Source organism: Convolutriloba macropyga, chromosome 8, assembly GCF_964194025.1.
Source record: "Convolutriloba macropyga chromosome 8, txConMacr16.3, whole genome shotgun sequence".
In the NCBI taxonomy this organism is placed as follows: Eukaryota; Metazoa; Xenacoelomorpha; order Acoela; family Convolutidae; genus Convolutriloba; species Convolutriloba macropyga.
In genome coordinates, this window is record NC_134475.1 from 40435828 (window position 1) to 40462847 (window position 27020).

A 27020-nucleotide genomic window follows, 5' to 3' on the forward strand; every position below is an offset into this window, starting at 1 on the left:
GATTCTGCAAACGAATATGAAAATCAGACTGCTTCGCTTCTGTTCGATATGAATTTAAAACAATACATCAATTTCAATACAACAAAGAAGAGCTGTCTTGATCTTGTGTTGTGCAACGAAGATCCAATCATCAATGATACAACTTTGTGCGGAAATTTTTCTCGGTTTTCGGACCATTTTCCCATCACGATTAATGTGTCTATTAATAGTAAAGTTTCAGAAAAGTCATCAACAAAATATTTTAGCTACTGCAATTGTCATTTTGATTCGTTGAATGAGGCTATTATTGCCAACCCATTCAAGCCGTACTGCCATAGCAATGTGGATGTTAACACGAATCTCTGGTATGAATGGATACTTAAGCTGATCGAAATGCATGGTCCTGTTCGAACTGAAAATGGACAACTACTGCCTCCATGGACATCAGCAGAGACATCCCATCACATGAACAGGATTAAAACTGAGGGAAGAAAACTACAGAAAAAGGGACTCTGTGCGTCTCAAAAACTGAAAAAGCTCACTGAGGAATGTGATCAATTGCAAATAAACGATAGAGTCGAGTACGAAAAAAATTTTTGCACGCAGACACAAAGGACGAGTCTACAAATATTTGAAAAGCCTGGAAAAGGATAGCCTAGCACCAGTCATAAAATCTGAAAACTTGAAAAGGGAAGCTAGCACAGATCTCGAGAAAGCAAAACTTTTTAATAATTACTTTGCTACGCTAGTGACTGATGATGGTTATGAATACTTCGAACGAAGCGAACAGCATAATTTTGGGGAAAATGACATCTCAACGGAAGATTTAATCAAAACAGAGCTTAAGTTACTTAACATCTCGAAGAGCAGGGGTCAAGATTCGATACCACCAATACTGTTTAAAAGATGCGGGGGATCAATAGCTACGTCCATTAAAGCTTGTTCTGTAATATCAAGCGATTGCGCAAATTTCCATCTGCTTGGAAGACAGGTATTGTCAGTCCGATATACAAAGATGGTGACAGAAGAGAAGTTTCGAACTATAGGCCAGTTACGCTATTAAACATTGTCGCCAAATCATTTGAAAAATTTATCTTTGCACCCCTTTACACGGCGTTTGCTGATCGTATACGCAATTTCCAATTTAGTTTTAGGCCAAGACGTTCTGGTATAATACAATTACTATACAGTTTATCTCATATTTACTCACAATTGAACTCAAGAGACTCTGTTAAATTATTTAATTCATTTGATTTCTCCAAAGAGTTTGACAAAATAAAACAGTATCCTGAAGAAAAAGCTGCTTCAAATTCCCATCTCCAAGGCTGTATTCGAACTGATACAAGACTATTTATTAGGAAGAACACAGAAAGTGCGAATAGGCGACCAGTTATCAAATCAGCGAACTGTGCATTCTGGAGTACCGCAGGGATCGGTATTGGGACCATTATTCTTCCTGGTGTACTTAAACGATCTCCCCAATGTTGTTTTCTCATCGATAGCCTTACAATTTGCTGATGATTTAAAACTGCTTTACAATGGGAGACCTGAACAAGAATCCTTAGAAAAATTTCAAACCGTCTTACAAGCCCTTCACAACTGGAGTGTGCAAAACCATCTACTATTCAATTTGAAAAAAGTGTTCCCTTAGCTAATTTCAGTACGGTAGACATAAGAACACCCTCGAAGATTTTTGTTTTATTGTGGATGGAAGAAATTTAGACCACAAAAGCCTTGTTCGTGACGTTGGCCTGTTCATGGATGAATCACTAAACTGGAACGAGCATGTGGAAGTAAGAGTAGGAATGGCCAGAAAATCGTTCTTTCGGTTGAGAAGAAGTACGTCCCCGATCATTTGCACCAAGAGTAAGGCCGACTTATACCGATCAATAATATCAATGTCGATGCTATTTGCATCCGAATGCTGGGAACTAAGAAATACGAAATTCGAAATCATCGAAAAATTCAATAAAAAGGTTCTGAAGTGGATTTGTGGAAATTTAGACTACAAGGATGCTTTGGTCAAATCACTTATTACCCCCACTCTACATTAAAGTGCTTAAAGACCTTTTACTTTTCAGTAACATCTTGGAAGGAAGGTACAATGTCGATTTTGCGAAAGATTTCAACATTACCAACAGCGGTAGGAGACGTGTTGTGCTTCCAGAGACGATATGAAATACAGAGGCATAACTTTTGGTATAGGACGATTCAGAATAAACGTGCAAAGAGCTCTTGGTTTCTTTAACCCGGAGAATCTGAATATTAAACTTATTGAATAGTGAGACTTATTGAATGTGGAGTTATTTTAATAGACATTGGACTGAAAACAATCCCTGTACTTGGATATTTATTTGTTTATGTACAAACTGTCGTGCCAATCCTAGATTGTAGACGCGGGGTGTGTTTCCCCAGTGGCATGTTCACTAGATCCCGGATTTTATTGCAACTGCTGTAACTGCAATAGTTTTATAAATAACTCTTAATGTTGTTGTGATATTTTGCTTTTATTCTGCCGAATGTCTTGTATTTTTTATTTACAAGAATTAATTCTTTCATTAGTACCATATTCTTACAAAATGATTTCTGTAAATTATTGTATTCAGTCCGCAGTTCCATATGCTTCATAACGGAATGCATAAAGAGCTGGGGAGAAAAGAAAGGACGCATTTTTCTCAACATCTGAGAAATTTGAGATGACTGATCCTTTTCAGACTAATATTTTAATTATTTAACCAACTATGTACGGCTGTATATTGCTCCTCTGCATAATCTGCTTTCAACGGAACTCTGCGTCACCAGGCGATAGCGATAAGACATACCGACAATGCGTGAAACATTGTAGTAAAGATTGCAATTATACATCCATTCAGTTTCGCAGTTGGGAAAGCTTTGGATGGAGCTGTAAAGATAACTGCCAATACAAGTAACTTCTTTGGGTTTTCGGGCTGTCATTAGAATTTCTCAATTACTGATTTTTTTTTTTAGTTTGAAAATAAGCAGTTCAGTACCGTAGTAAACCAGTATCATTAGCATTAATCCACTAGGAACTGATAAAACTAGTTTAGTTTTCATGGGAATTTTCACCTAGGTTCAATAACAATTAAAGCCGGATCAAATGATCAAGTGATATGAAGAGGGTCTCAAGGGCCACATTGATTTCTCAAGGGAAACCTATTACTTTGGGTGTAAAAAGACCGGCGGAACAGTTATGTCTTTTATTGCACCCAGGGTTGCATATACCTTTCAAGGTTCCTGCTACAGGTACCCTGTAGCCTGCTGAAAGGTACTTGAATTGCTGCAAATAATTGCAAAAAATTTGAATCGAAACTTGAGAGCCCATTTACAAAGCTCGAGTTTTAATAATTGAAAAAAATCTGCCTGTCCCTCTCTAACACAGTGATTATTGATTGTGAATGTGGGCCCTCGCAGCACTTCGTAAACCATTTTTTTTAAGAATGTATCAATAAAATGAAAATATTATACACAAACATCAGCTGAGAAAAATGTAAAACTGAAAACAGACAACTTTAAAAAACAACTAATGGCAAAAGTATGTTAGTCAAACAAAAAGCCTCCCTTCTTCAACAACAGCTCCAATGAAACATCAACAATTTTGCGCCGCCTAGGATTCCTAGAGCAGAGGTTGAAGCTCCCTAAGAGCCAAGCTGATCTTTCCTTAGATATGACATCTCAGCGTAGCTATCTTCGTTTTTTCGGTGCTTTTGAAGCTGATCGGCTAGATCCATGAGTGCATGCAAAGACAAGTGGACAAAATGTTGCTTTCTCAGCATCAATTATTCTTTGTTCATATTAGTTCTTTTTCATAGATTCACTCTACTTGTAGGCCTCCTTTATTCCTATTCTCCTTTACGCCTCTGTAGCGTGGTTTCCCGATATTGGTCACTTGAGATTATTAGAAAATTTCTACTGGAGAGGATTGTGCTGTTGTCAGTGAAAACTCAATTGCATTTCAGCTCTGCAATATTCAGACAACATAACAATCTGCTATCGGATTATTGAGCGAGATCTTAGATTTTTCATTTCGATTAGGTTAGGGATGTTTTAAGTTTGAGCATTTTTTCACGCTGAAAATCAATTCCAGAAATTCATGCAACAAATGGGACTTCTTGTTTTAAACCTTTTTGACTTTTTGAAAGTTGTTTTTTTTTAATTTTGGGTATTTATCTTTTTGAATTTCCTTACCTAATTGTTCATTAATAACGTTTGCCTAGGCACCTGTGTCTATAATGGCTCGTATCATTAGATTTGAATCAATTGCTGTTTTGAGAATTGTTGAAGTTGACCCCTCTCTGGCTAATATTTGGAGTTGAAGTTTTGGTTGACGTCTCCTCTGGTTTGTTTTGATTTTGATGGAAGTATTTTGATTTTATTTGTATTCCGGTGTTTTAATTAGTTTTTTTATTGATGTTTGAAAAAGGTTAGCCATTTGATTTGGGTTTGCATGGTAGTTTTGTTTGCCTTGTGATTTGAGTTTGCCTTGCGTTTTGGGTAACCACAAATTTTACAGAAAACTTTTGTAGATTGTGTGACTGAGGAATAAGGCTTGTTCTGTTGTTTTTTTCGCCCTCTACTGGAATTTTTTGTTGTAATTGATTATTATTGTAGATCCTCTTTGTTGATAGAAGTGATGTCGTCTGTTGAATCTGTTACAGGCATTATTTCGGTATGCTCTTCGTTCATTCCCTCTATTGTTAAAATTACCTCGATATAGGTTGAATTGCGTAGTGCTTCTTTTAGTCTACCCATTTCCATGTGTGTTACTGGGAGCTGAGTTAGTATATTTATTGAAGGATTATTATATTGATATTGGCTAAATTATTATCTGGTTGTCTTCTCTTAAGCGTTCTTCCATCTTTTGAAGTAGTTTTTTGGCCATATCCACATCGGTTTTATGAAGATACGTTTTACGTGGGCTGTCTTGATGTCGTCTGCTGCTTGTTATTGTCGCGCCGGGCTGTTTCTGTATCGAATCGTGTGTGTTGCGCTGCTTTATGTCCTGCATCCTCTTTCTGTTGCTTCTATTAAGAGGTTTATCCTCTGGCAAATTAGGTTTCGGGAAAGCGTGTTGCGCTTTTGTCAGCAATTATACTATAAGGTTTTACGGATTATCTTTTTCCGAATAGAAACGCTGCTGTTCTAGACTTGCACCAGTAAACAAAGGTCGACATTCGTTCTTGTTACAGCGGGTAACGTTTGGAAAAAAGGTAAGGCTGTGTCGTTTAGGTGAAGTTGTGGAAAATTTGCTGCTGTGCTTCTGTAAATCAATTGCTCATTTTGTTTTCGCTTTCCCACCGCTGTACGGTTGGATTATTACTTGTGTGTTGGCGGCCATCCGTCGTGAATTTATTTTTATTTTTTATTGAACTTTTTTTATTGATGTGTAATGAATTGTGATGTATTTCGTAGTGTTTTAAGGTGATAGCAAAGAGAGGCTCTTGTGGTTAATTCATGGGAGAGAGTTTTAAATTTGATTGGTGGAAATATAATTAAGCACCTCTTAATGAGGTTGAGTTTCTCAACTCAATTTCAAGATGTCTCTTCTCTTTGGCTGCGTCGATGTCAATAGCTGCAATTTCAGTGCTGAAAATAGTCCAGATCCATTTTCCAGAACTTTGAATAGTTTAGTTCCAATGTCCAACATTATAGCATTATAGAGAATATACATTCCGCTTCGAAGCACTAGTTTTTGTTCCAATTTTTGTTTCTGAGACTTAATATTCAATTGAGTGAAAAATTAATCAATTTTGCTGCTGTGCTCAGAATTTAATATCAGTTTGAGTAATTGAAAGGAGAGTAAAGGAGGACAACAGAGGAATTGAGGAAACATTTGAATTTAGAAAAATTAAACTGTCGACACTCCTGTCAGCATCCAAAATATATTACTGTTAAATTTAATGAAACTCTTTTTGTCTTAGGCCGTAGCGGGTAGAAGTTTTGGAGCATGTTTGTGCAGTCTTTTGTTTCTTTTTAGATCTTCAAAGGCCGACTGGTGATGAATATTTATCTCTCTCTCTCTCTCTCAGATTAAAATTGAGAATTTCAGTTCTAGTTTTCATTGGCATTAGGAAATTTACACTGACAACCGTCTACATAATTGTTATTGCTGTAATTTAAAGTTTAAATATGATGATGAAAATACAGCATTGATAGTTTTAAATTTAAGAACTTATATAAGGGTGAACTATTCAAATATAAGGGTGCATCAATCTGTGTCACGCCCCTATTTCGTCCCTCATAGTTACGTGATGATTTTCCTTTAAATATCCATAAATAAGTGCTATAATTTAGTTCATATTCAGTTAGTTTCAAGGCCATATATAGCTAGTATTTCCATCTAGGCCTGTAACCCCTAATTTGTTTATGTTTATGAAAAACAACCGCAGATTGATAGTTTTACTAGCAAACACTTCAAGTGCCTAAAAGCCTCAATATATACTTTTTTGAGTTTCTTGATGATAAATTCACATAATCAGTAATAACTTCATGAGAGATTATGTACTTAGTGAAGTAATTATTCTGATAAAGTAAGTGCTAATACGGAATTGTATATGTACTGAACAAACACCAAGAGACGTACAAAAGCCGGAAATCGTCCTACTTGAAAATCAGTAAATATTTACGAAGGACCAATACAACTGAAGGCACAGTCCTGCGGAACCCACTAGCGGCAGAACACCGGATAACCAGCCTGAAGATCAGTTGGCCAGTTACTCTTAAACTTGATAAAACTTGAGAACTTTCTTACTAATGTTACTGATTAATTCTCGCCTAATTAATTAAAGATTGAACTGGGAATTCCCTTGAAAAACTTCCAAGTTTGATAGACTTTGTTAAAGCAGAAACTTAGGCTAACAGGACTCAAAATACAAGGCAAACTAGTGGATATATCACGCATCCGAACCGCTCAATAAAGGGCTATTACTAGCTAATTTTATTCAAAATATATCTGCTAAAAATCGTACTGTGAAACATCAAAATAAATCCTTGTAAAATGGCAATTATTCAAGTTAATTACTCCTCATATAAACCACAATAACACCACGAGGAACACTTTTGAAAATCAGTGCGTAACATGGTGACAGGAGTTATTAACTGTTTCCCAGTTTAACGGACCGAAATTCCGAATAATTCTTCGATAAATTCGACATTTTCTTTCTTCCTTTGATAATTTCTTTATCTTCTCCCACTTCATTACCTTAAGAACCTTCAATCAGCGTCCAGCACTTCTTTTCCGAGCAAGACGATAATGCAGAGAGCAGTAACAAAAGAAAGAATGGGTGGAAACTGTGTGTGTGTCTCTGTGGACTAAGTGTAACAACAATTCAAAAGTGCTTGAGTGGACACTAACTGGAGCAAACTCAACCACAGCCGCCACAACGGACAAAAATAACACAGGGTATTTACAAACGAGGATATTGTGAGTAAATGAATTTGTGAAATTAATTTTGGTGCTTTATTAATGTCAATTTATAAAGAACAAATTCTCCCCGCTATTAATAATTGTCGCTCTTCCCCCAATTTTGTTGAACATATCGAAGGAAATAACATTAACTACACACAAAACAATAGTAAAACACAAGCTCAGATAATAAGCGCTTTCTCCTCTTCGCTTTATAAATCCATCGTTATTTATGTGCTAGATAAAGATGATAAACGTGTAGCAATTTATTGGACAGCAAAAAGTTTAAATCAGAAATCTCGGAAAATTTGTCCTTATCCGTAACAAACTTCAATCAGACAGAGATATTAACCTTGACAACATCATTACTGATTATCAGATAACATCAGAATAAGCTAAATTACTGAAACCATAACTTAATTATTAATTAAAAGAGGGCAAAACAAAGTTTAAACAAAAAATAAAAAACAATTATATTTTATTCCCCCGCCCAGCTCCGGAGGTTAATGAATCAAACAGTGACTTCGGTCGTTATGCTGTTGCCTATTTGAGTGCAGCTTCCACAAGGCCTGTGCGGTCGTGGTCTCCACAAATTTTCCTAGACTAAGGGGCACTCTTTAGAGGTGAGACTTCGGCGGCCCATACGGCTTCAACGATATAAGTCTGACGATTCGATCGGAGCTTTAGGATTAGGTTTATAAGCAGCCCATCTTTATTATTCTCTGAACGAATGGTTTCAGTATTTTCTTTTCTGATATTCTTGTGCTATTCATTTAACTGTTTTCATCTCTTAAAACCCCTTAATCTCTCCATTAAGTTAAGTTAAGTGTGCTATTTAATACTTTAGAACGAAAGTAAGACTGATAGAACGAAAAGTATATAATCTAAACGGGTAAAGAGCAAAATGGCACACGCGCAGATCAACATCACGCCCTTTTCTGGATCAGAAACGGACAATTTCAACGAGTTTGAACAATTAATAACAGGTGCAATCGGAGTCGCTGCAATCGAAGCGGCGCAACAAGCGAATTTTTTGCAGTTACATTTAAAAGGAGACGCCTTACGATACTTCTTAACCTTACCAGAGGCTACCAGACTAGTTTTTGAAGACAGTATAACAGCTCTAAGACACAGATTCACGCAGGATGACTTGAGAGAAATTAGAATCATAAAGTTAGAGAACCAAAAGTTCAATCCAAAAACAGACACTGTAAAAAATTTCTTAGTAAAGTTAAGAACTGAAGCCAATAAAGCATATCTAGCACCTTATTAAATATTAGTAGCACCAAGTATATTAGTCAGTATATTAGGATATATTACATCAAACTACAACTAAACATATACAACTAAAAGTCAGTTAATAAGTTAAATAAATACTAGTTAAACTGCCGTCTCCTCCATCTCAACTCCTCCCTCATCTTCCTGATCTTCAATCTCTTCCCTCTCCCTCCTTCTTCCTACACATCTTCCTCTCCTTTTCCACATCCCAACAATCCCGAATAATAAGAATAATAATATGAATACTAATAATAATATTACGTCCCAGTCCCATCCATCTCCTCCATCTTCTAAGCTATTAACTACTGCTCTACTATTATTGATATTACACTCTGGGTGCCGCAAACGAGTCTAGTGAACCCAGTTCCTTGATACATACCTGGTCCCGTTGCCGCAGCACCCCAGAGTGATATTATTCGGGCCGACAGTAAAAACTCTTTCTTATTATTCAGCTGAAAAACTCGAAAAAACATGTAAAGACTGCATAATTCGACCCCCCCAACCACTATCCCCATCATCACACACCCATCATTCAACCAAATAACCGCACTTCATCATGTTTAAAAACCATATTTAGTAGTAATATCAATAAACATACACATCAACACACATGATCACAAAATAAAGTACACCTGAAATGAACAAACATCACATAGACAAGTGCCATATTGAGAAAACTAGAACTAGAAGTCTGAGTACAGTAAATAAATGAACAAATAAACACCGGAAGACCAAAGAGAACCAGTTGAAACACTCAGAGGAGCCACATCAGTAGAAGATTGTCCTGAAACATAGTTGATATTATTGAAATATGAAAATGATACTCACAATTGTGTTGAATCTCGTACTTTTCGGCCCCACTTTTGAGAATTCGATTAACACAGAAGCAGCTCTTGATAAAGGAATCATCTTCCATAAGGAAGGAAAGATCCTAATTACCGAAAAGTTCATTAACGTGGAATTTTTAGTACCGTTTCCTCGTTATAATTTCACGATCAGACAACAAGTAGAGACTCTACTTAATGAACTCTCCAAAAAGTGGATCACGCAATCAGAGTTTTGCAACCTGACATACAGCACTACATATCGGAATCAAACAGACGCCTTCAATGTTGATTGGCTTTGCACAAAGATACTCAATGAAACAATAGAAGCCGAAATTGAAGTCCTTAAATTACGCAACGAGACTGAAAAACTCCTTACCAGTCGAAGAAGACCCTCACAATCGACAAAAACGAGCCGCCCCGCTTGCAATCGCAGTTGCTGGAATTGGACTTTTCGGTCCAGGAATAGCAATGAGCAGCGGAGGATGCGGTGGAATCACAGGAATTTTCGGATCTTGTCAGCGAACGTCTCAAAACGCTGAAAATATCGATCGATTAGCTAACAGTTTCAATAGCCTCAACGACTATGTCATGGAAATCAGTGCACAAACCGATGAGAAATTCTTCCTAGTTGCTGACGAACTTGCAAAAGTTTACAAAGTTCAAAACGAAATGCAAGAAAACCAGAACAGAAACTGGAAACTAGTAGAGCAAGTTTGCAATTATAGATCACAATCTGAACGCAATAGCAACCTGTATGGAAATCCAATTATCACAGCAGCGATTGAATTTTAATTTTGACACAGCAGCCTCATTACTTCTTACTCTTTACGCAGATATCAAAAGTTATAGAGCAGCCTTATATTCCTTTCGAATTAATGTTATAAATGCAATTCCTACGTTATTTGACAAACGTCTTCCAATCTCTTTAGTACCTCGTAAATCTTTGGTAAAGATCCTTGATGCAGTCCATGATAGCCAAAAGAACGCCCCAGATCGTCTAACTTTGGCAATACCCATGACTGACATACTTTCGTGCTACGATGCGAAATTAGTACAAGAGATTTGGACAGTTGAAGACGGACTTTTACTGACACTAGCCATTCCCCTAGCCTCTAGCCAGACAGTGTTTGAAGTTTATCGTGCAATAGTAATCCCTATGCCTCAGAAGGTCTCCGTAGACGCCTTAAGATATGTAATAGAGGGAGAATACTTAGCAATCTCAGAAGGACAGATGGAAACCACAGTATTGACGAAAGCTCAGTATGACAACTGCCTTGGATCGCCACGATACCGAATCTGTCATGAGACAATGGAAACCCACCTTGGATTCTCCTCGTGTCTAGCAACCCTCAAGTTTCACCACACAATCTCAGCATTGAAAGTATGTGATACAGAGAAGGTTGTGTTACCCAACCCAGAACGAGCACAGAACCTTGGATGCGGAATTTGGCTCCTAACATCAGCGTCAAGTGATTATACCCTTAGTGAGATTGGTATGGACGAAAATGGCCGACACATCAATGTTCCTCATAAAGGTTGTAACATCTGTTTAATCACATTAAAATGTGGACATACAATGTTCAGTGACAACATTAAGATTCGAGCTGATTTACAAAGTTGTCAGTAGCTTCCAGCAACGAGAATTAATCTAAAATTACCAGATCCACTTGCACACTTAATTGACTCAGTACCTAACATAAACGACCTTCCGAAATATGATTCCAGTACTGAAGCAAACCTCGATTTATTGAAGAAAGTTAAAACCGAATTTATTTACTCGAATAGAAAGTTATCAACAGAGTCACTAGATGCTATAGCAAAGCCAATTACCACTGAAATGAAGTCATTTAAACCAGCACTAATTGACAAACTTGAATCTTACGTACCGATCAAACTTTCTCTTTCTTTAACCATTATTGTTTTTATCGGAAACCTAGCTTTACATATTCTCTTCATGTTCTTATACCATAAAGTAGCCTTTGTACGACGAATGGTACCAAATTTCATGAAGCTATATGGAAACAATGTACCGCTAAACCCAGTAGTTTCCGTACCTAAACATCTGAAAGCAGATGTTATCACAACTCTTGCCCAACAACTCAAGCAACCACCGACAGTCATATCTCCAGAAGAATTTGGAACCCTCAAGAGACAAAGACGACACTCATTGCCAGCAAATTCAGCAATATCATTGAACACCCTTAACAGATTCAATACAGTCGACGAATTTGACACTCAAGCTCAAACCCGGGAGGAAAGTATGCTTTGAGGTCTTGAAAGTCTTATATAGTTCGACAAGTATTATTCTTTTAACAGTTAAAATATCCCTTCATTCATTAAGTTCTATAAATCAGTGATTTATAAGTTCAAACTAGTACTCCAATCCACAACATAAACCAGTGCTTTAAATCATCCATTCAGTTCGACCATATGTGTTTTCCCAACACCAAGTTTAGAGCCATTATTCAAAGAAATAACCATGATTATTACCAGTGCTAATTCCCACTATTCTTTTAACTTTCATTATACTTTGTCTTCAACCTTTATTCTGAATTAGCGCACCTTTATCTTCTCTAAATGTCTCTCTGAAACCTTTAACCTTGTCTCAGCCTTCTTCATTTTAACCTTGTCTTCACTTAAACTTTATTTCTTTAATTTCTTTCATTATCTTTAACTTAAATGCTTTCGTTCCAAAACTCTTTTCTAAGAAAACGTAAATTGGGTGGCTCCAACAAAAATATGTGTATATCCTTATACTCGTGCAGATTATATGTTTATAGAAAAATTGTAAAAACCCAGTTCCTTCTCAAAATTTTCATGGAAAATTTTTATAAAGTCGGGTAGTGTCACGCCCCTATTTCGTCCCTCATAGTTACGTGATGATTTTCCTTTAAATATCCATAAATAAGTGCTATAATTTAGTTCATATTCAGTTAGTTTCAAGACCATATATAGCCAGTATTTCCATCTAGGCCTGTAACCCCTAATTTGTTTATGTTTATGAAAAACAACCGCAGATTGACAGTTTTACTAGCAAACACTTCAAGTGCCTAAAAGCCTCAATATATACTTTTTTGAGTTTCTTGATGATAAATTCACATAATCAGTAAATAACTTCATGAGAGATTTTATACTTGGTGAAGTAATTATTCTGATAAAGTAAGTGCTAATACGGAATTGTATATGTACTGAACAAACACCAAGAGACTTACAAAAGCCGGAAATCGTCCTACTTGAAAATCAGTAAAAATTTACGAAGGACCAATACAACTGAAGGCACAGTACTGCGGAACCCACTAGCGGTAGAACACCGGATAACCAGCCTGAAGATCAGTCGGCCAGTTACTCTTAAACTTGATAAAACTTGAGAAATTTCTTACTAATGTTACTGATTAATTCTCGCCTAATTAATTAAAGATTGAACTGGAAATTCCCTTGAAAAACTTCCAAGTTTGATAGACTTTGTTAAAGCAGAATCTTAGGCTAACAGGACTCAAAATGCAAGGCAAACTAGTGGATATATCACGCATCCGAACCGCTCAATAAAGGGCTATTACTAGCTAATTTTATTCAAAATATATCTGCTAAAAATCGTACTGTGAGACATCAAAATAAGTCCTTGTAAAATGGCAATTATTCAAGTTAATTACTCCTCATATAAACCACAATAACACCACGAGGAACACTATTAAAAATCAGTGCGTAACAATGTGTTTAATGGAGGTTAAAATAGTGTAGCATTCTCAAAGTATAAATGTCAAATGTTTTTGTTGGTACATTACATTAATCTCTCCTGTGAGTCGTTTGATGGATACTAGTCTTCCACCAACAACTGCCGTATTCGTCTTTTAGCCTTCACCACCTCTATCGGCTCTGTCATTAGCCAAATGAGGAAAAAAATTAAAAGCGAGCGGTTATTTTTGATTAGCCAAAGAATCGAATCATTACTTTAAGAACAGAAGTAGAAAGTTCCCAGATGAAGGCATCCCTGGTTACTCTCCATGACCACTTTTTTCTACGCTCAGGTTTTGCAGTTTTGAGTATTGTTTTTGAAAACAACAGAGTAGCACGTAACAATAAAGTGACGTGAAAATCAAAATTTGCTATGAATATTTTTGACAACCCTGAATGGTTCTAAAGTTGCATGCACCAAAGAGTAAAAGAGAAAGGGATGGTTGAGAAGTATCACGGCAAGTGGCCATTCCGAAGAGTAGGACCATTTCAAGAGCTTGCATCTGTCGTCTTTTCTACATGCAACCTCTTTTACAACCTCTTTGGAATTGCCAGTTTTAGAGCCAGAGTCAACAAAAAGGCACCCTTTTACAGATACCACCATTTCCAATCGGTTATCATGAGCGCTTCTTGGATTTGCTCGATCTTGTATCACACCAAAGAAACACCATTCACAGAAAAGATGGACTATTCCATGGCATTTGCCTATATTGCATTGCAGATGTCATTTTTTATAGTCAGAATGACTTGGCTGAAATCTAGGTGGCTGTGTTGTTTTATGTCGATAGTCCTGCTTGGACTGTATTTAAACCATGCAGCGCAATTGTGCAGTGGTCACATTTTATACGGTTTCAATATGATGTTAAGTGTGGGCTATGTCATCATATGGGCAATAGGATGGCACATATGGTATTTTCTTAACAGGCAAACGGATCTGTTTCTTTTCCTATCGTAAAATGAAAGGGTGTTTCTTTTTCCCTGATAAGGGGTGGACCTAGACAAGTTATTTTTTAGCTTTTTTGATATGAAAGATGTTCGGGATGATATTAAAAACTTTATTGTTTCTCGAAAAAAATTGTGTCAAATAGGCTAACTAAATCAGCCGCTTTAGCGGCTTCTTGTATTATTTGTAACATTTTTTAAGTTCGTATTTTAATAACGGCTGGTGCATTTTTAATTGCCCTCGAACGAAGTTTAAAGCCGTCATTGTAAATGTCTTTTTATGCGAAATTATTACTTGACTTGTTTTCGCTTTTTTATAACATTCTCCGATCTAAAGCGACTTTTTCACGCTTAACTTCTAAGTTCTGCGTGATCTCATTGGCTTTTATTCCCAAGAAAGTTTGTTGCTAACACGGAGGCGATTTTTAGCGTTTCATATCTTTTTTAGTAATGTAGAGTTCAATTTGTTTAGTTAGGTACCATTTCTTTAAGGCCACGTCTTTAAGGCCTTTCCAATGATGTTCCTTTTGAATCTCTGCAAAATGTATCGATCATTAAAAATTGGCTCTAAAAGGGTATTAAGTTTATACCCCGAGCTGGTATAAAGTTTCCGACCCCGTTTACGGGAGGGTTGGAACAATTCAGGAATCTGCTTCATTCGTTTTGAGTTTTATTTGTTGTATCGGTTTAGATACTATAATTTTTCCGGAGTTAACAAATATTTACCTCAAGGTCATCGAATTTGAAACGTGAATCAACGTTTGTTGCTAAAATAAAGGCTATTCTAAGCGATGAAGTACAAATCAGCTATAGTTTCGTGGTTAATGTGGGAGATTGCCATCCGGAGGACGCGGGTACCCCTTACCCCTCGTGTTAGTTTTATTGCCATCAAAAATCCTATTAAAATTGACGAGCCTTACCCCCTCTTAATTTAAAATGCCCAGCCTGTCGTTCGAGAGCACTTCATCCGATGTTGATCGGTTTCTGTTTGAAATTTGGTCAAAAATTGGCCACGTAATCATGTGTTGTTACTCCTGATGTACTTACCGTTACGTGAAATCCGTGCATGTTCAACTGAACGATGTAATTGCTCTCACGATGTGTGTAGCAATTATATTATTCCTGGTGGTCTTTTAATGCGATTTATCGTACTGCCGAATTTTCGTCTGATCGTTTGCGTATATCCATTAGATTTTTGGCCTCAAGAACGTGATAAACAGGTAAAGCCCGGAGTGCATTAAGTTCTCTTAGAGCCGTATGGCTCACTAATCTCTAAATATGCAATTTGCCCGACGTTAGTTGGTTGTGTTTTTTTTGTGTATATTCTACCCGGCTAAAAGAAACAGTTCCAGGCAAACAACCCCGCAAGCAATCTTGCCAATACTAGAAGTGGACTACAGTATTTTAATTGGAATGTTGGAAATATTTGACTTTCCGCCATTTATGGGTTTGTTGGATAGCCATGCACTTTGGCACCTGACATCGGGTCCTATGATTTTGCTGCAATATTCCTTTTACATCAATGATTCATGCATTTTGCACATGCGACGAAAGAAGCCAATGTCCAATGCTCTCTATTGCTGATTTTTTTCTGCAGAAAACCGAGGTTAACTAAGTGAACAAAGAACGAAACCACGATTGATTTTAGAAGCCAATTCTTTTCCGTTCCAACCTTTTGAAATGGAGCTTGTTGGACGCTTAATGCCAGTCTGACTCATAGCCAATATTGTTAATGTGTATATAGTAATCGACATTGATTGTATTGACAAAGAAAAGAATAGTTAGTAGCTCTCAAAATGATTATTTTTTTTGGCAAATGGCTTTAGAAATAAGTCAACTTCAATTTCTGGTTCGATTGCCTGTTCAGAGGATAGTTGATTGCTCTTTTTTAACAGATTACATTGGCAATCATAAAATTTTTGGTTTGAAGAGTACGAACGCCGTTCTTTTACAACTAGCAGATGATCAATCTGTTAAAATTTAGCATAAAAATACGAATGTCGATTATCTGAAAACGCTTTGGTTACGCCTCTGAGAAAAATTGGGAGGAAAGTATGCTTTGAGGTCTTGAAAGTTTTATATAGTTCGACAAGTATTATTCTTTTAACAGTTAAAATATCCCTTCATTCATTAAGTTCTATAAATCAGTGATTTATAAGTTCAAACTAGTACTCCAATCCACAACATAAACCAGTGCTTTAAATCATCCATTCAGTTCGACCATATGTGTTTTCCCAACACCAAGTTTAGAGCCATTATTCAAAGAAATAACCATGATTATTACCAGTGCTAATTCCCACTATTCTTTTAACTTTCATTATACTTTGTCTTCAACCTTTATTCTGAATTAGCGCACCTTTATCTTCTCTAAATGTCTCTTTGAAACCTTTAACCTTGTCTCAACCTTCTTCATTTTAACCTTGTCTTCACTTAAACTTTATTTCTTTAATTTCTTTCATTATCTTTAACTTAAATGCTTTCGTTCCAAAACTCTTTTCTAAGAAAACGTAAATTGGGTGGCTCCAACAAAAATATGTGTATATCCTTATACTCGTGCAGATTATATGTTTATAGAAAAATTGTAAAAACCCAGTTCCTTCTCAAAATTTTCATGGAAAATTTTTATAAAGTCGGGTAGTGTCACGCCCCTATTTCGTCCCTCATAGTTACGTGATGATTTTCCTTTAAATATCCATAAATAAGTGCTATAATTTAGTTCATATTCAGTTAGTTTCAAGACCATATATAGCCAGTATTTCCATCTAGGCCTGTAACCCCTAATTTGTTTATGTTTATGAAAAACAACCGCAGATTGAGTTTTACTAGCAAACACTTCAAGTGCCTAAAAGCCTCAATATATACTTTTTTGAGTTTCTTGATGATAAATTCACATAATCAGTAAATAACTTCATGAGAGATTTTATACTTGGTGAAGTAATTATTCTGATAAAGTAAGTGCTAATACGGAATTGTATATGTACTGAACAAACACCAAGAGACTTACAAAAGCCGGAAATCGTCCTACTTGAAAATCAGTAAAAATTTACGAAGGACCAATACAACTGAAGGCACAGTCCTGCGGAACCCACTAGCGGTAGAACACCGGATAACCAGCCTGAAGATCAGTCGGCCAGTTACTCTTAAACTTGATAAAACTTGAGAAATTTCTTACTAATGTTACTGATTAATTCTCGCCTAATTAATTAAAGATTGAACTGGAAATTCCCTTGAAAAACTTCCAAGTTTGATAGACTTTGTTAAAGCAGAAACTTAGGCTAACAGGACTCAAAATGCAAGGCAAACTAGTGGATATATCACGCATCCGAACCGCTCAATAAAGGGCTATTACTAGCTAATTCTATTCAAAATATATCTGCTAAAAATCGTACTGTGAAACATCAAAATAAGTCCTTGTAAAATGGCAATTATTCAAGTTAATTACTCCTCATATAAACCACAATAACACCACGAGGAACACTATTAAAAATCAGTGCGTAACAATGTGTTTAATGGAGGTTAAAATAGTGTAGCATTCTCAAAGTATAAATGTCAAATGTTTTTGTTGGTACATTACATTAATCTCTCCTGTGAGTCGTTTGATGGATACTAGTCTTCCACCAACAACTGCCGTATTCGTCTTTTAGCCTTCACCACCTCTATCGGCTCTGTCATTAGCCAAATGAGGAAAAAAATTAAAAGCGAGCGGTTATTTTTGATTAGCCAAAGAATCGAATCATTACTTTAAGAACAGAAGTAGAAAGTTCCCAGATGAAGGCATCCCTGGTTACTCTCCATGACCACTTTTTTCTACGCTCAGGTTTTGCAGTTTTGAGTATTGTTTTTGAAAACAACAGAGTAGCACGTAACAATAAAGTGACGTGAAAATCAAAATTTGCTATGAATATTTTTGACAACCCTGAATGGTTCTAAAGTTGCATGCACCAAAGAGTAAAAGAGAAAGGGATGGTTGAGAAGTATCACGGCAAGTGGCCATTCCGAAGAGTAGGACCATTTCAAGAGCTTGCATCTGTCGTCTTTTCTACATGCAACCTCTTTTACAACCTCTTTGGAATTGCCAGTTTTAGAGCCAGAGTCAACAAAAAGGCACCCTTTTACAGATACCACCATTTCCAATCGGTTATCATGAGCGCTTCTTGGATTTGCTCGATCTTGTATCACACCAAAGAAACACCATTCACAGAAAAGATGGACTATTCCATGGCATTTGCCTATATTGCATTGCAGATGTCATTTTTTATAGTCAGAATGACTTGGCTGAAATCTAGGTGGCTGTGTTGTTTTATGTCGATAGTCCTGCTTGGACTGTATTTAAACCATGCAGCGCAATTGTGCAGTGGTCACATTTTATACGGTTTCAATATGATGTTAAGTGTGGGCTATGTCATCATATGGGCAATAGGATGGCACATATGGTATTTTCTTAACAGGCAAACGGATCTGTTTCTTTTCCTATCGTAAAATGAAAGGGTGTTTCTTTTTCCCTGATAAGGGGTGGACCTAGACAAGTTATTTTTTAGCTTTTTTGATATGAAAGATGTTCGGGATGATATTAAAAACTTTATTGTTTCTCGAAAAAAATTGTGTCAAATAGGCTAACTAAATCAGCCGCTTTAGCGGCTTCTTGTATTATTTGTAACATTTTTTAAGTTCGTATTTTAATAACGGCTGGTGCATTTTTAATTGCCCTCGAACGAAGTTTAAAGCCGTCATTGTAAATGTCTTTTTATGCGAAATTATTACTTGACTTGTTTTCGCTTTTTTATAACATTCTCCGATCTAAAGCGACTTTTTCACGCTTAACTTCTAAGTTCTGCGTAATCTCATTGGCTTTTATTCCCAAGAAAGTTTGTTGCTAACACGGAGGCGATTTTTAGCGTTTCATATCTTTTTTAGTAATGTAGAGTTCAATTTGTTTAGTTAGGTACCATTTCTTTAAGGCCACGTCTTTAAGGCCTTTCCAATGATGTTCCTTTTGAATCTCTGCAAAATGTATCGATCATTAAAAATTGGCTCTAAAAGGGTATTAAGTTTATACCCCGAGCTGGTATAAAGTTTCCGACCCCGTTTACGGGAGGGTTGGAACAATTCAGGAATCTGCTTCATTCGTTTTGAGTTTTATTTGTTGTATCGGTTTAGATACTATAATTTTTCCGGAGTTAACAAATATTTACCTCAAGGTCATCGAATTTGAAACGTGAATCAACGTTTGTTGCTAAAATAAAGGCTATTCTAAGCGATGAAGTACAAATCAGCTATAGTTTCGTGGTTAATGTGGGAGATTGCCATCCGGAGGACGCGGGTACCCCTTACCCCTCGTGTTAGTTTTATTGCCATCAAAAATCTTATTAAAATTGACGAGCCTTACCCCCTCTTAATTTAAAATGCCCAGCCTGTCGTTCGAGAGCACTTCATCCGATGTTGATCGGTTTCTGTTTGAAATTTGGTCAAAAATTGGCCACGTAATCATGTGTTGTTACTCCTGATGTACTTACCGTTACGTGAAATCCGTGCATGTTCAACTGAACGATGTAATTGCTCTCACGATGTGTGTAGCAATTATATTATTCCTGGTGGTCTTTTAATGCGATTTATCGTACTGCCGAATTTTCGTCTGATCGTTTGCGTATATCCATTAGATTTTTGGCCTCAAGAACGTGATAAACAGGTAAAGCCCGGAGTGCATTAAGTTCTCTTAGAGCCGTATGGCTCACTAATCTCTAAATATGCAATTTGCCCGACGTTAGTTGGTTGTGTTTATTTTGTGTATATTCTACCCGGCTAAAAGAAACAGTTCCAGGCAAACAACCCCGCAAGCAATCTTGCCAATACTAGAAGTGGACTACAGTATTTTAATTGGAATGTTGGAAATATTTGACTTTCCGCCATTTATGGGTTTGTTGGATAGCCATGCACTTTGGCACCTGACATCGGGTCCTATGATTTTGCTGCAATATTCCTTTTACATCAATGATTCATGCATTTTGCACATGCGACGAAAGAAGCCAATGTCCAATGCTCTCTATTGCTGATTTTTTTCTGCAGAAAACCGAGGTTAACTAAGTGAACAAAGAACGAAACCACGATTGATTTTAGAAGCCAATTCTTTTCCGTTCCAACCCTTTGAAATGGAGCTTGTTGGACGCTTAATGCCAGTCTGACTCATAGCCAATATTGTTAATGTGTATATAGTAATCGACATTGATTGTATTGACAAAGAAAAGAATAGTTAGTAGCTCTCAAAATGATTATTTTTTTGGCAAATGGCTTTAGAAATAAGTCAACTTCAATTTCTGGTTCGATTGCCTGTTCAGAGGATAGTTGATTGCTCTTTTTTAACAGATTACATTGGCAATCATAAAATTTTTGGTTTGAAGAGTACGAACGCCGTTCTTTTACAACTAGCAGATGATCAATCTGTTAAAATTTAGCATAAAAATACGAATGTCGATTATCTGAAAACGCTTTGGTTACGCCTCTGAGAAAAATTGTTTATGAACGTTTGACGACATGCGTAAGCCCAAAACAGAACTTTTGAAATTCATTTCTTAAAAATTTTTTAATAGTCAATCTAAAATTTCCTATGCACTGCTAGATATTGTCAAAATTGCGGATTGCTTAAAAACGTCTTTTTCTAAAAAAAATTATTAACTTCTATATTTGGCTCGAGTCCTGTTTTATCTTGTAATTGATGATTACAAGATAAAACAAAGTCGAGCCAAACAAAGTTGAGTACAAGATAAAACAATGTCGAGCCCTCGATGGCAAAGTTATGGCTTTTTTGTTACCCAATTATTCGCTCATTTTGCAAGCTCGGATTTTCAATTTTTTTGTAAAGATATTGGGAAGTGGATATGAAATTAGATGATGGTTGAAAAAGCGCCCAACTTTTCCCTCAAACATGAGTGTTCGTTTTCCTAGTATTTTTTGGCGGACGCACATCTTTTTCACGACTTGAACGTCGTCTCCTTTTTCGAACATTGAGTTCTGTGCTATATCATGCAGCCTCACCGAGTGATACCCGAACCCATAAAAATTAAAAAGGATAGGAGAGGCGTTGTATACATTTCAATTTTTTTCGAAGTAAGGTTGGGCAATATACTTGCTTCTTTATTTCATTGTGGCAACCATTTTCTCACGTTTCAAAAGATCAGAAACCATTTTTGTTAAGTGAATTTTATTGTGGTTAAAATGTATGTACATGACTTTGTTTCTTATAATTTCTGATGTATTAGCCTTCTCTGGCTCTTAGCTGAATCCAAATTACATCGTCTGATCTTCTTAACACTGACGATACAATTCACAAATGAAAGTCTTGAAAGAGTCGTGTTGAAAATAATAGATTTGAAAATCGCATTTTCAAATTTTTGTGTAGCGTATTAGGTGTCGTAGTTCTCGCGCGTGTGTTAACTAGGGGTCTCAGGAGTTCAGTCTCATTTCGTAAATATACATTTCTCCAGCTCAAAAAATTATGGGTAATCATCATGGGTCAAAAAATAGTCAAAAATTGTTCCAACATAGACCCATTCAGCTCAAAGTACATCAATGTTTTTCAGTTCAACGTACAATGAACCTTTAATAACGTGAAACTTTTTGATCGGTGTAGTTTTTTTATATGAAGAGTTTTAGCAATTTTACCTAGAAAACTGAGGTTTCCGATAATCAGTGCTTGTTGAATTAGGAGTTGTTCAAATGGAAATGTTTTCAGTAATCGTTTGGTAAAATAATTGAAAAAATGTTGTGAATGGAGTTATCTGATGTAGTTATCAGCAGTTTGAAATTTCGATCAAGAGTTGAATTTAACGGATTGGAACTTTTTAATGCTCTTGCATTTCAATGATTGTAAACTTTCAATGTAGTGTAATGGGTGACAAGACTTGATTTCTTAATTCTTAGAACAAAAACAATGATCATGCATGCAACACAGGCAATAAGAACTTAAATCGTGCTAGAAAAAGTGCTTGTCAATTGAAACAATGAGACCAAGTTGCTTAATTAATAATTCAGAATCTCATGAAATGTCATTAACTAAGAAGAGGCTGACAACAAATAGACATCAGATATGTCTTTTCCAATTTTAAGAATGATGAGTATATTCATTCCACGTGGACATTTGCTGCCTTTTTCAGAATCGAATGGAATCCAGTTACGATGGCAATGCTTGAAGTTCCCCTTAAGGTTGCTGTCAGACTTCGACCACTTGTGGGTCGTGAAAATCCAGACCAGCTCTGCATCCGGGTACAGCCGGATAAGAAACAAATCATTTTGGGCAAAGACCGTGCCTTCACATTCGACTACATTTTCGCCCCGGACAGTGAACAAATTGAAGTGTTTGAAACACTTTGCGTACCTTTGATAAAACAGTGCTTCCAAGGTTATAATGGGACAATATTTGCATACGGTCAAACTGGGTCAGGAAAAACACATACCATCGAAGGAGAATCAGATGAGGTATCCCAGATGGGAATCATTCCCAGATCCATTGATTTCATCTTTAAGGAAATTGATTCCCTTCAAGTTGAACACCTGCACAACTATTCTGTGAAAGTGTCTTTTATAGAAATATACAAAGAGGAGTTGCATGATTTGTTAGACAGTGAAAGCTACCCTTTTAAAAATCTCCACATCCGAGAAGACGAGAAGGGAAACACGACAGTTGTCAATGCCCGTGAAATTTGCTGTTCAAGCGCAGAAGAAGTGCTAGCGTATGCTGAACAAGGAGCCACCATGCGCAGAACTGAAGCAACACAAATGAACGAACGTTCAAGTCGTTCACATTCCATTTTCACTCTGATTTTAGAGCGCAGAGGCGAGACAAAGTCAAAGTTGACCTCAGAAGTTGATTGTTTGTCCTCTAAAATTCACTTTGTGGACCTTGCGGGAAGCGAAAGAGCGTCCAAAACTGGAAACATCGGAGAACGTTTTAAAGAGTCGATACACATCAATACAGGCTTGCTTGCTCTTGGTAACGTCATAAGTGCATTAAGCGATCAGAAACGGAAATCTGGGCATATTCCTTATCGTGATGCCAAAATAACTCGATTACTGAAGGATTCACTTGGAGGAAATTCAAATACAGTAATGATAACGTGTGTATCGCCCACTTTCAACAATTTCGATGAAAGTTTGAACTCGCTGAAGTACGCCAACAGAGCCAAGAACATTCGAAACAAGCCAATAGTGAATAGAGACTCTCAAAGTATGAGATTTGAGGCTCTTCAAAGTGAAATTATGTCTCTAAAAGAGGAATTGGAGAGGGAAAAGTCTTCAAAAACTACCCATCAATTGCAGAACGAAGATAACGTTGTTGCATTAGAAAGCAAGCTAGAAAGTGCCACCAATAACGAGCACAGACTAAAAGACGCAGTCCTAGTTGCTAAGTATTTGTTAAACCAGAAATGTTCCGTTGAGAAAAGTGATGAAAGTTTTGTCCATGCTGTCGAATGCTGGAATCAAAGCTTAGCTGATGTTCGCGTTGGAGTACCCAAGATAGAGGATTTAGTATCTGCTGAAATTGACAAACTTCAGAATCAAGTGAAACAACTGACCGCTGATTTAGCTCTAGATGAACAGATTTTTAACCAAAAAGCTCAAGAAATGACCGCTTTGAGCTCTAAACTGACCGAAAGTCGAAATAGAGAATTGGCATTTCAAGACGAAAACCAAAAGCTGCGCCAGGAATTAATTGCTTGTAAGAACCATATCAAAGAACAGCAAGATGTGATTTTAGAGTTGCAGAAAATTGTGAACGAACAAAAGCAGTCGATGGAAATTTCTCAAACTCAAAATCCATATCAAGGTGACAATGTTCCTCGGCCGGCAAAGTCGGCACCCGTTCGTAGAGTTAACGATCATCAATTTCCACACGGAGATGCAAGAAATTTCCACACTAGTCCGTCAGTTTATAACATGGACAAAATCGTTCAAAGTTTTAGAGCCAAGTCTCAAATGTTAGCGACTCAATGGGAAGAAAGTGATGAAGTTCTCCGGGATAATTTTGACGATGAAGAAGCTGGTGAAAATGAGAGAAGTTCGAAAGTCAGGGGTTCGAACCCGGGTAGGGACAGTAAGGGGACTGTGTATGGTGAAAGTTCAGTGCAGCCTCTACAAAGACCAACCAGTAATTGGTCGGTTACCAAAATTAAATCGGCTGCGAACGCTGCTCATAAACCAATAGTTACTACCAAGAAAGCAATAGTAACTACTACAACAATGCAGCAATTGCTTAAATTACCTGAAATAAATAGCCTGAGAGCCAGTGCAAATTATTCGAAAGAAGACATAGATAAAGCAAACTGTCAAATCAAAGAAGCGAATAAGAAAATGCGAGAATTAGCTCTGGCTATTCGACTGAAAGAAGAACTGATGCGAGAAATGATAAAAACAGGGAAAGAGGCCTCAACTGCCAAGAAAGTTTTGAAGGAACATTCTAACAATAAAGAGTGGAACGGAAGTGGTGAGACAGCCAGTGGTAAACACAACGCAATCAACTCTACGGGAAAGCGGGGGGCAACTGGAAGAGATGCCTCGGGTGCAAATTTGGCTGCCTCAATTCAAAACCAAGTGGATAAAAAGGTTTCCGACTTAACTGTAGAGCTACACAAAATGCGATCTCAGTATGATTTGGTGCAGAAACGGTTGAAAGAGGAGAGTGACAAAAAAGCGGCGATGGAAAAAGGGATGATAGCTAATACACACAAAGTTAAAGAACTTGAGACTAAGTTAGACCAACAACAGAAAATACTAAAGCGTAGAAATGAAGAGGTCAACGCAATGCGCAAGTCCAAGAGACCCAACTTTTCACCCAATCGTAGTGGTGGAGCACAAGATAACAGTCCGGGCACAGAAATGGAGGCGGAACTTGAGAAAATGATGCAGAAAAAGCAATATCTCAGCAAGCTTGAAGAAGAACTGAAGAGACGCGAGGACTTGATAGCGGAGAAAGAGGTTGCAATGCAAGAGAAGGCTCAAATTGAAGTTAAAAAGCTGAGAGCAAGTCAAGTTTTGTCAGGCCAAGCTGTTGATTTAGTGAGTAAAGTTTCGCAGCTAGACACAAACATCGAACTTGCGACTGCCAGAGGTGAAAAGAAAGATGTTCTGGCCGACTTGACCAAACAACGTGACGATTTGTTGAATAAACGCGATATTATTGATGCCCAAATGAGAGATGGGCAAATTTTAGGCGACTCGGAAGAGAGAAAACTAACGGAACTTGAAGAAGCTGTGGAAATGTTGGAAGCCGCGATTGATTTCAAAACGGATCAAATTTCTTCCTACCAGGAGAAAGTTGAAGCATTGGAACAGTTTTCTGAGCCAAATTTGCTGAACAAAGTCTACCAAATGGAGCGTCCAGGACTGCTCAACTTGCTGGCGTCCTACTTCAGAAAAGTCATTGACCTAAAAGAGTCTGAAAAGACATTGACATTACATGAAAATGACCTAATGGTGCAAGTTGACGAGAAGGAACGAGTCATTCAAGATTTACAACATGCCGTGCACCAGAATAAAACTGACTTTGACCGGAGAACTGCCGACATTATCAAAGAATATGAAAATAAAACTCAGCTACTTCTAAAGCAAGTGCAGCTCAGCGCTGCAAAACAAACCGCTGATAATAATAATGATGATGCCAATGGAAAAAACAGTCAAGATGCTGCACTCTTGGAAGTCAAGATCAAAGATCTGGAGAGGGAATTGTATTATTACAAGACCACGAGTCGAGACTTGAAGAAGAAACTGCGAGAGCTTGCGGCTTCAGGACTTAACAGTGCTAGCGCAGTGAATATTAACGATTCGCGACAGTCGAATGGATCTGTAGCATCCGCTAGAAGTCAGGTTTCGAATGGAGGAAATCAGATGAATTTCGAGTCAGAAGTGGTGGTTAACAGTCCTAGACATAGTGGAATGAATTCTTCGACGTTGCAACAAACACCGCGCGTTTCGACGTCATCTCAAGGTCAAACCATGTATAAAAATCCTCAAGATTTTGTTCATGAATCGCCCAGAAGCAGAGGTCAGCAGCCATCAGTGCAATCGAATATAATACGACCTGAGAAGGTTCTCAGTGCTAGAGAAAATCAAGGTTCGAAAACAAAAGAAAAAGTTAGGAGTCATGAAGGTGCTGCTGGCATTTCAACACCATTTAGCGCAAGAAATAGTCAAAACTGCGTATCAGTCGTGAAATCGAAACGGGATCTAAGAGAAATTGCAGCCCCGAACTCCGTGTCGAGTTCTTCACAGTTGCAGCAGAAACAGCACTTCGTAAACTCCAATTTAGCCTCGGATAGCATGCAGAAAGATTCGGTAGATGAGTAAATGCGTAGAATGTTGAATAGATTGTGATATCTAGTTTGAGCGTGTATGGAACTGTGTTCGCGTTTTGAAAGTTTCTCAATTGTCTTTTGATTTCTTAATCTTTGTTTCTCCCTCTCTCATTATGCGTAAAATTGTATTTAATGTACATGTATAAATAAGCTCCTTTTGGCTCTGTACAGAAATTGATACTTCATTTCTTTAATTGATACTTCTTTAATACTTCATTTACCTGTCTTTATTTAGAGGACTTCCTCAAGTCATAGAGCGAATTTCGCGGAGAGTATAATTGGCTGATGTTCTTGCCATTAATGTAAATATTCGAGTGCAAGCGCTTTTTAATTGCTCTCCACGATGTTTGAGGCATTTATTGTAAACGCGAGTGTCTATTTATGCATATTTTTTGCTCTACCGTTTTTGCGCTTTTGTTTTATAACATTCTCCCATCTTAAATGACTTTTTCACGCTTGAGTTCCGAATATTTCGGTGATCTCAATTGCTTTCATTCC

General features: G+C 37.1%; 2 protein-coding genes across 3 annotated transcripts; both read left to right on the forward strand.

Annotated features, from left to right (window-relative positions):
* Positions 1-1711: 1711 nt before the first annotated feature.
* LOC142344118 (post-GPI attachment to proteins factor 3-like) lies at positions 1712-15846 on the forward strand. 2 transcript variants are annotated; one of them, XM_075395620.1, is made up of 3 exons: positions 1712-2905; positions 13648-14163; positions 15534-15846. In XM_075395620.1, the coding sequence occupies exons 1-3, from the start codon at positions 2721-2723 to the stop codon at positions 15763-15765; spliced, it is 933 nt and encodes a 310-aa protein (XP_075251735.1). In that variant the 5' UTR covers positions 1712-2720; the 3' UTR covers positions 15766-15846. The 2 variants fall into 2 exon arrangements, with proteins under 2 accessions (XP_075251735.1, XP_075251737.1); XM_075395622.1 differs by having other exon boundaries at positions 13648-14148.
* A 6478-nt stretch (positions 15847-22324) lies between these two features.
* Positions 22325-26738, forward strand: LOC142344725 (kinesin-like protein KIF27). Its single transcript, XM_075396602.1, has one exon. The coding sequence runs from the start codon at positions 22351-22353 to the stop codon at positions 26512-26514; it is 4164 nt and encodes a 1387-aa protein (XP_075252717.1). The 5' UTR covers positions 22325-22350; the 3' UTR covers positions 26515-26738.
* Positions 26739-27020: the final 282 nt, after the last annotated feature.

Bases quoted from the DNA above. Each gene is read 5' to 3' on its own strand.
- LOC142344118 (XM_075395620.1), top strand. From the start codon at position 2,721: ATGTACGGCTGTATATTGCTCCTCTGCATAATCTGCTTTCAACGGAAC. The intron at 2,906-13,647 runs GTAACTTCTTTG...ATGGTTCTAAAG, and splicing joins AAAGATAACTGCCAATACAA to TTGCATGCACCAAAGAGTAA. The intron at 14,164-15,533 runs GCAAACGGATCT...AAACAGTTCCAG, and splicing joins ATATGGTATTTTCTTAACAG to GCAAACAACCCCGCAAGCAA.
- LOC142344725 (XM_075396602.1), top strand. From the start codon at position 22,351: ATGGCAATGCTTGAAGTTCCCCTTAAGGTTGCTGTCAGACTTCGACCA.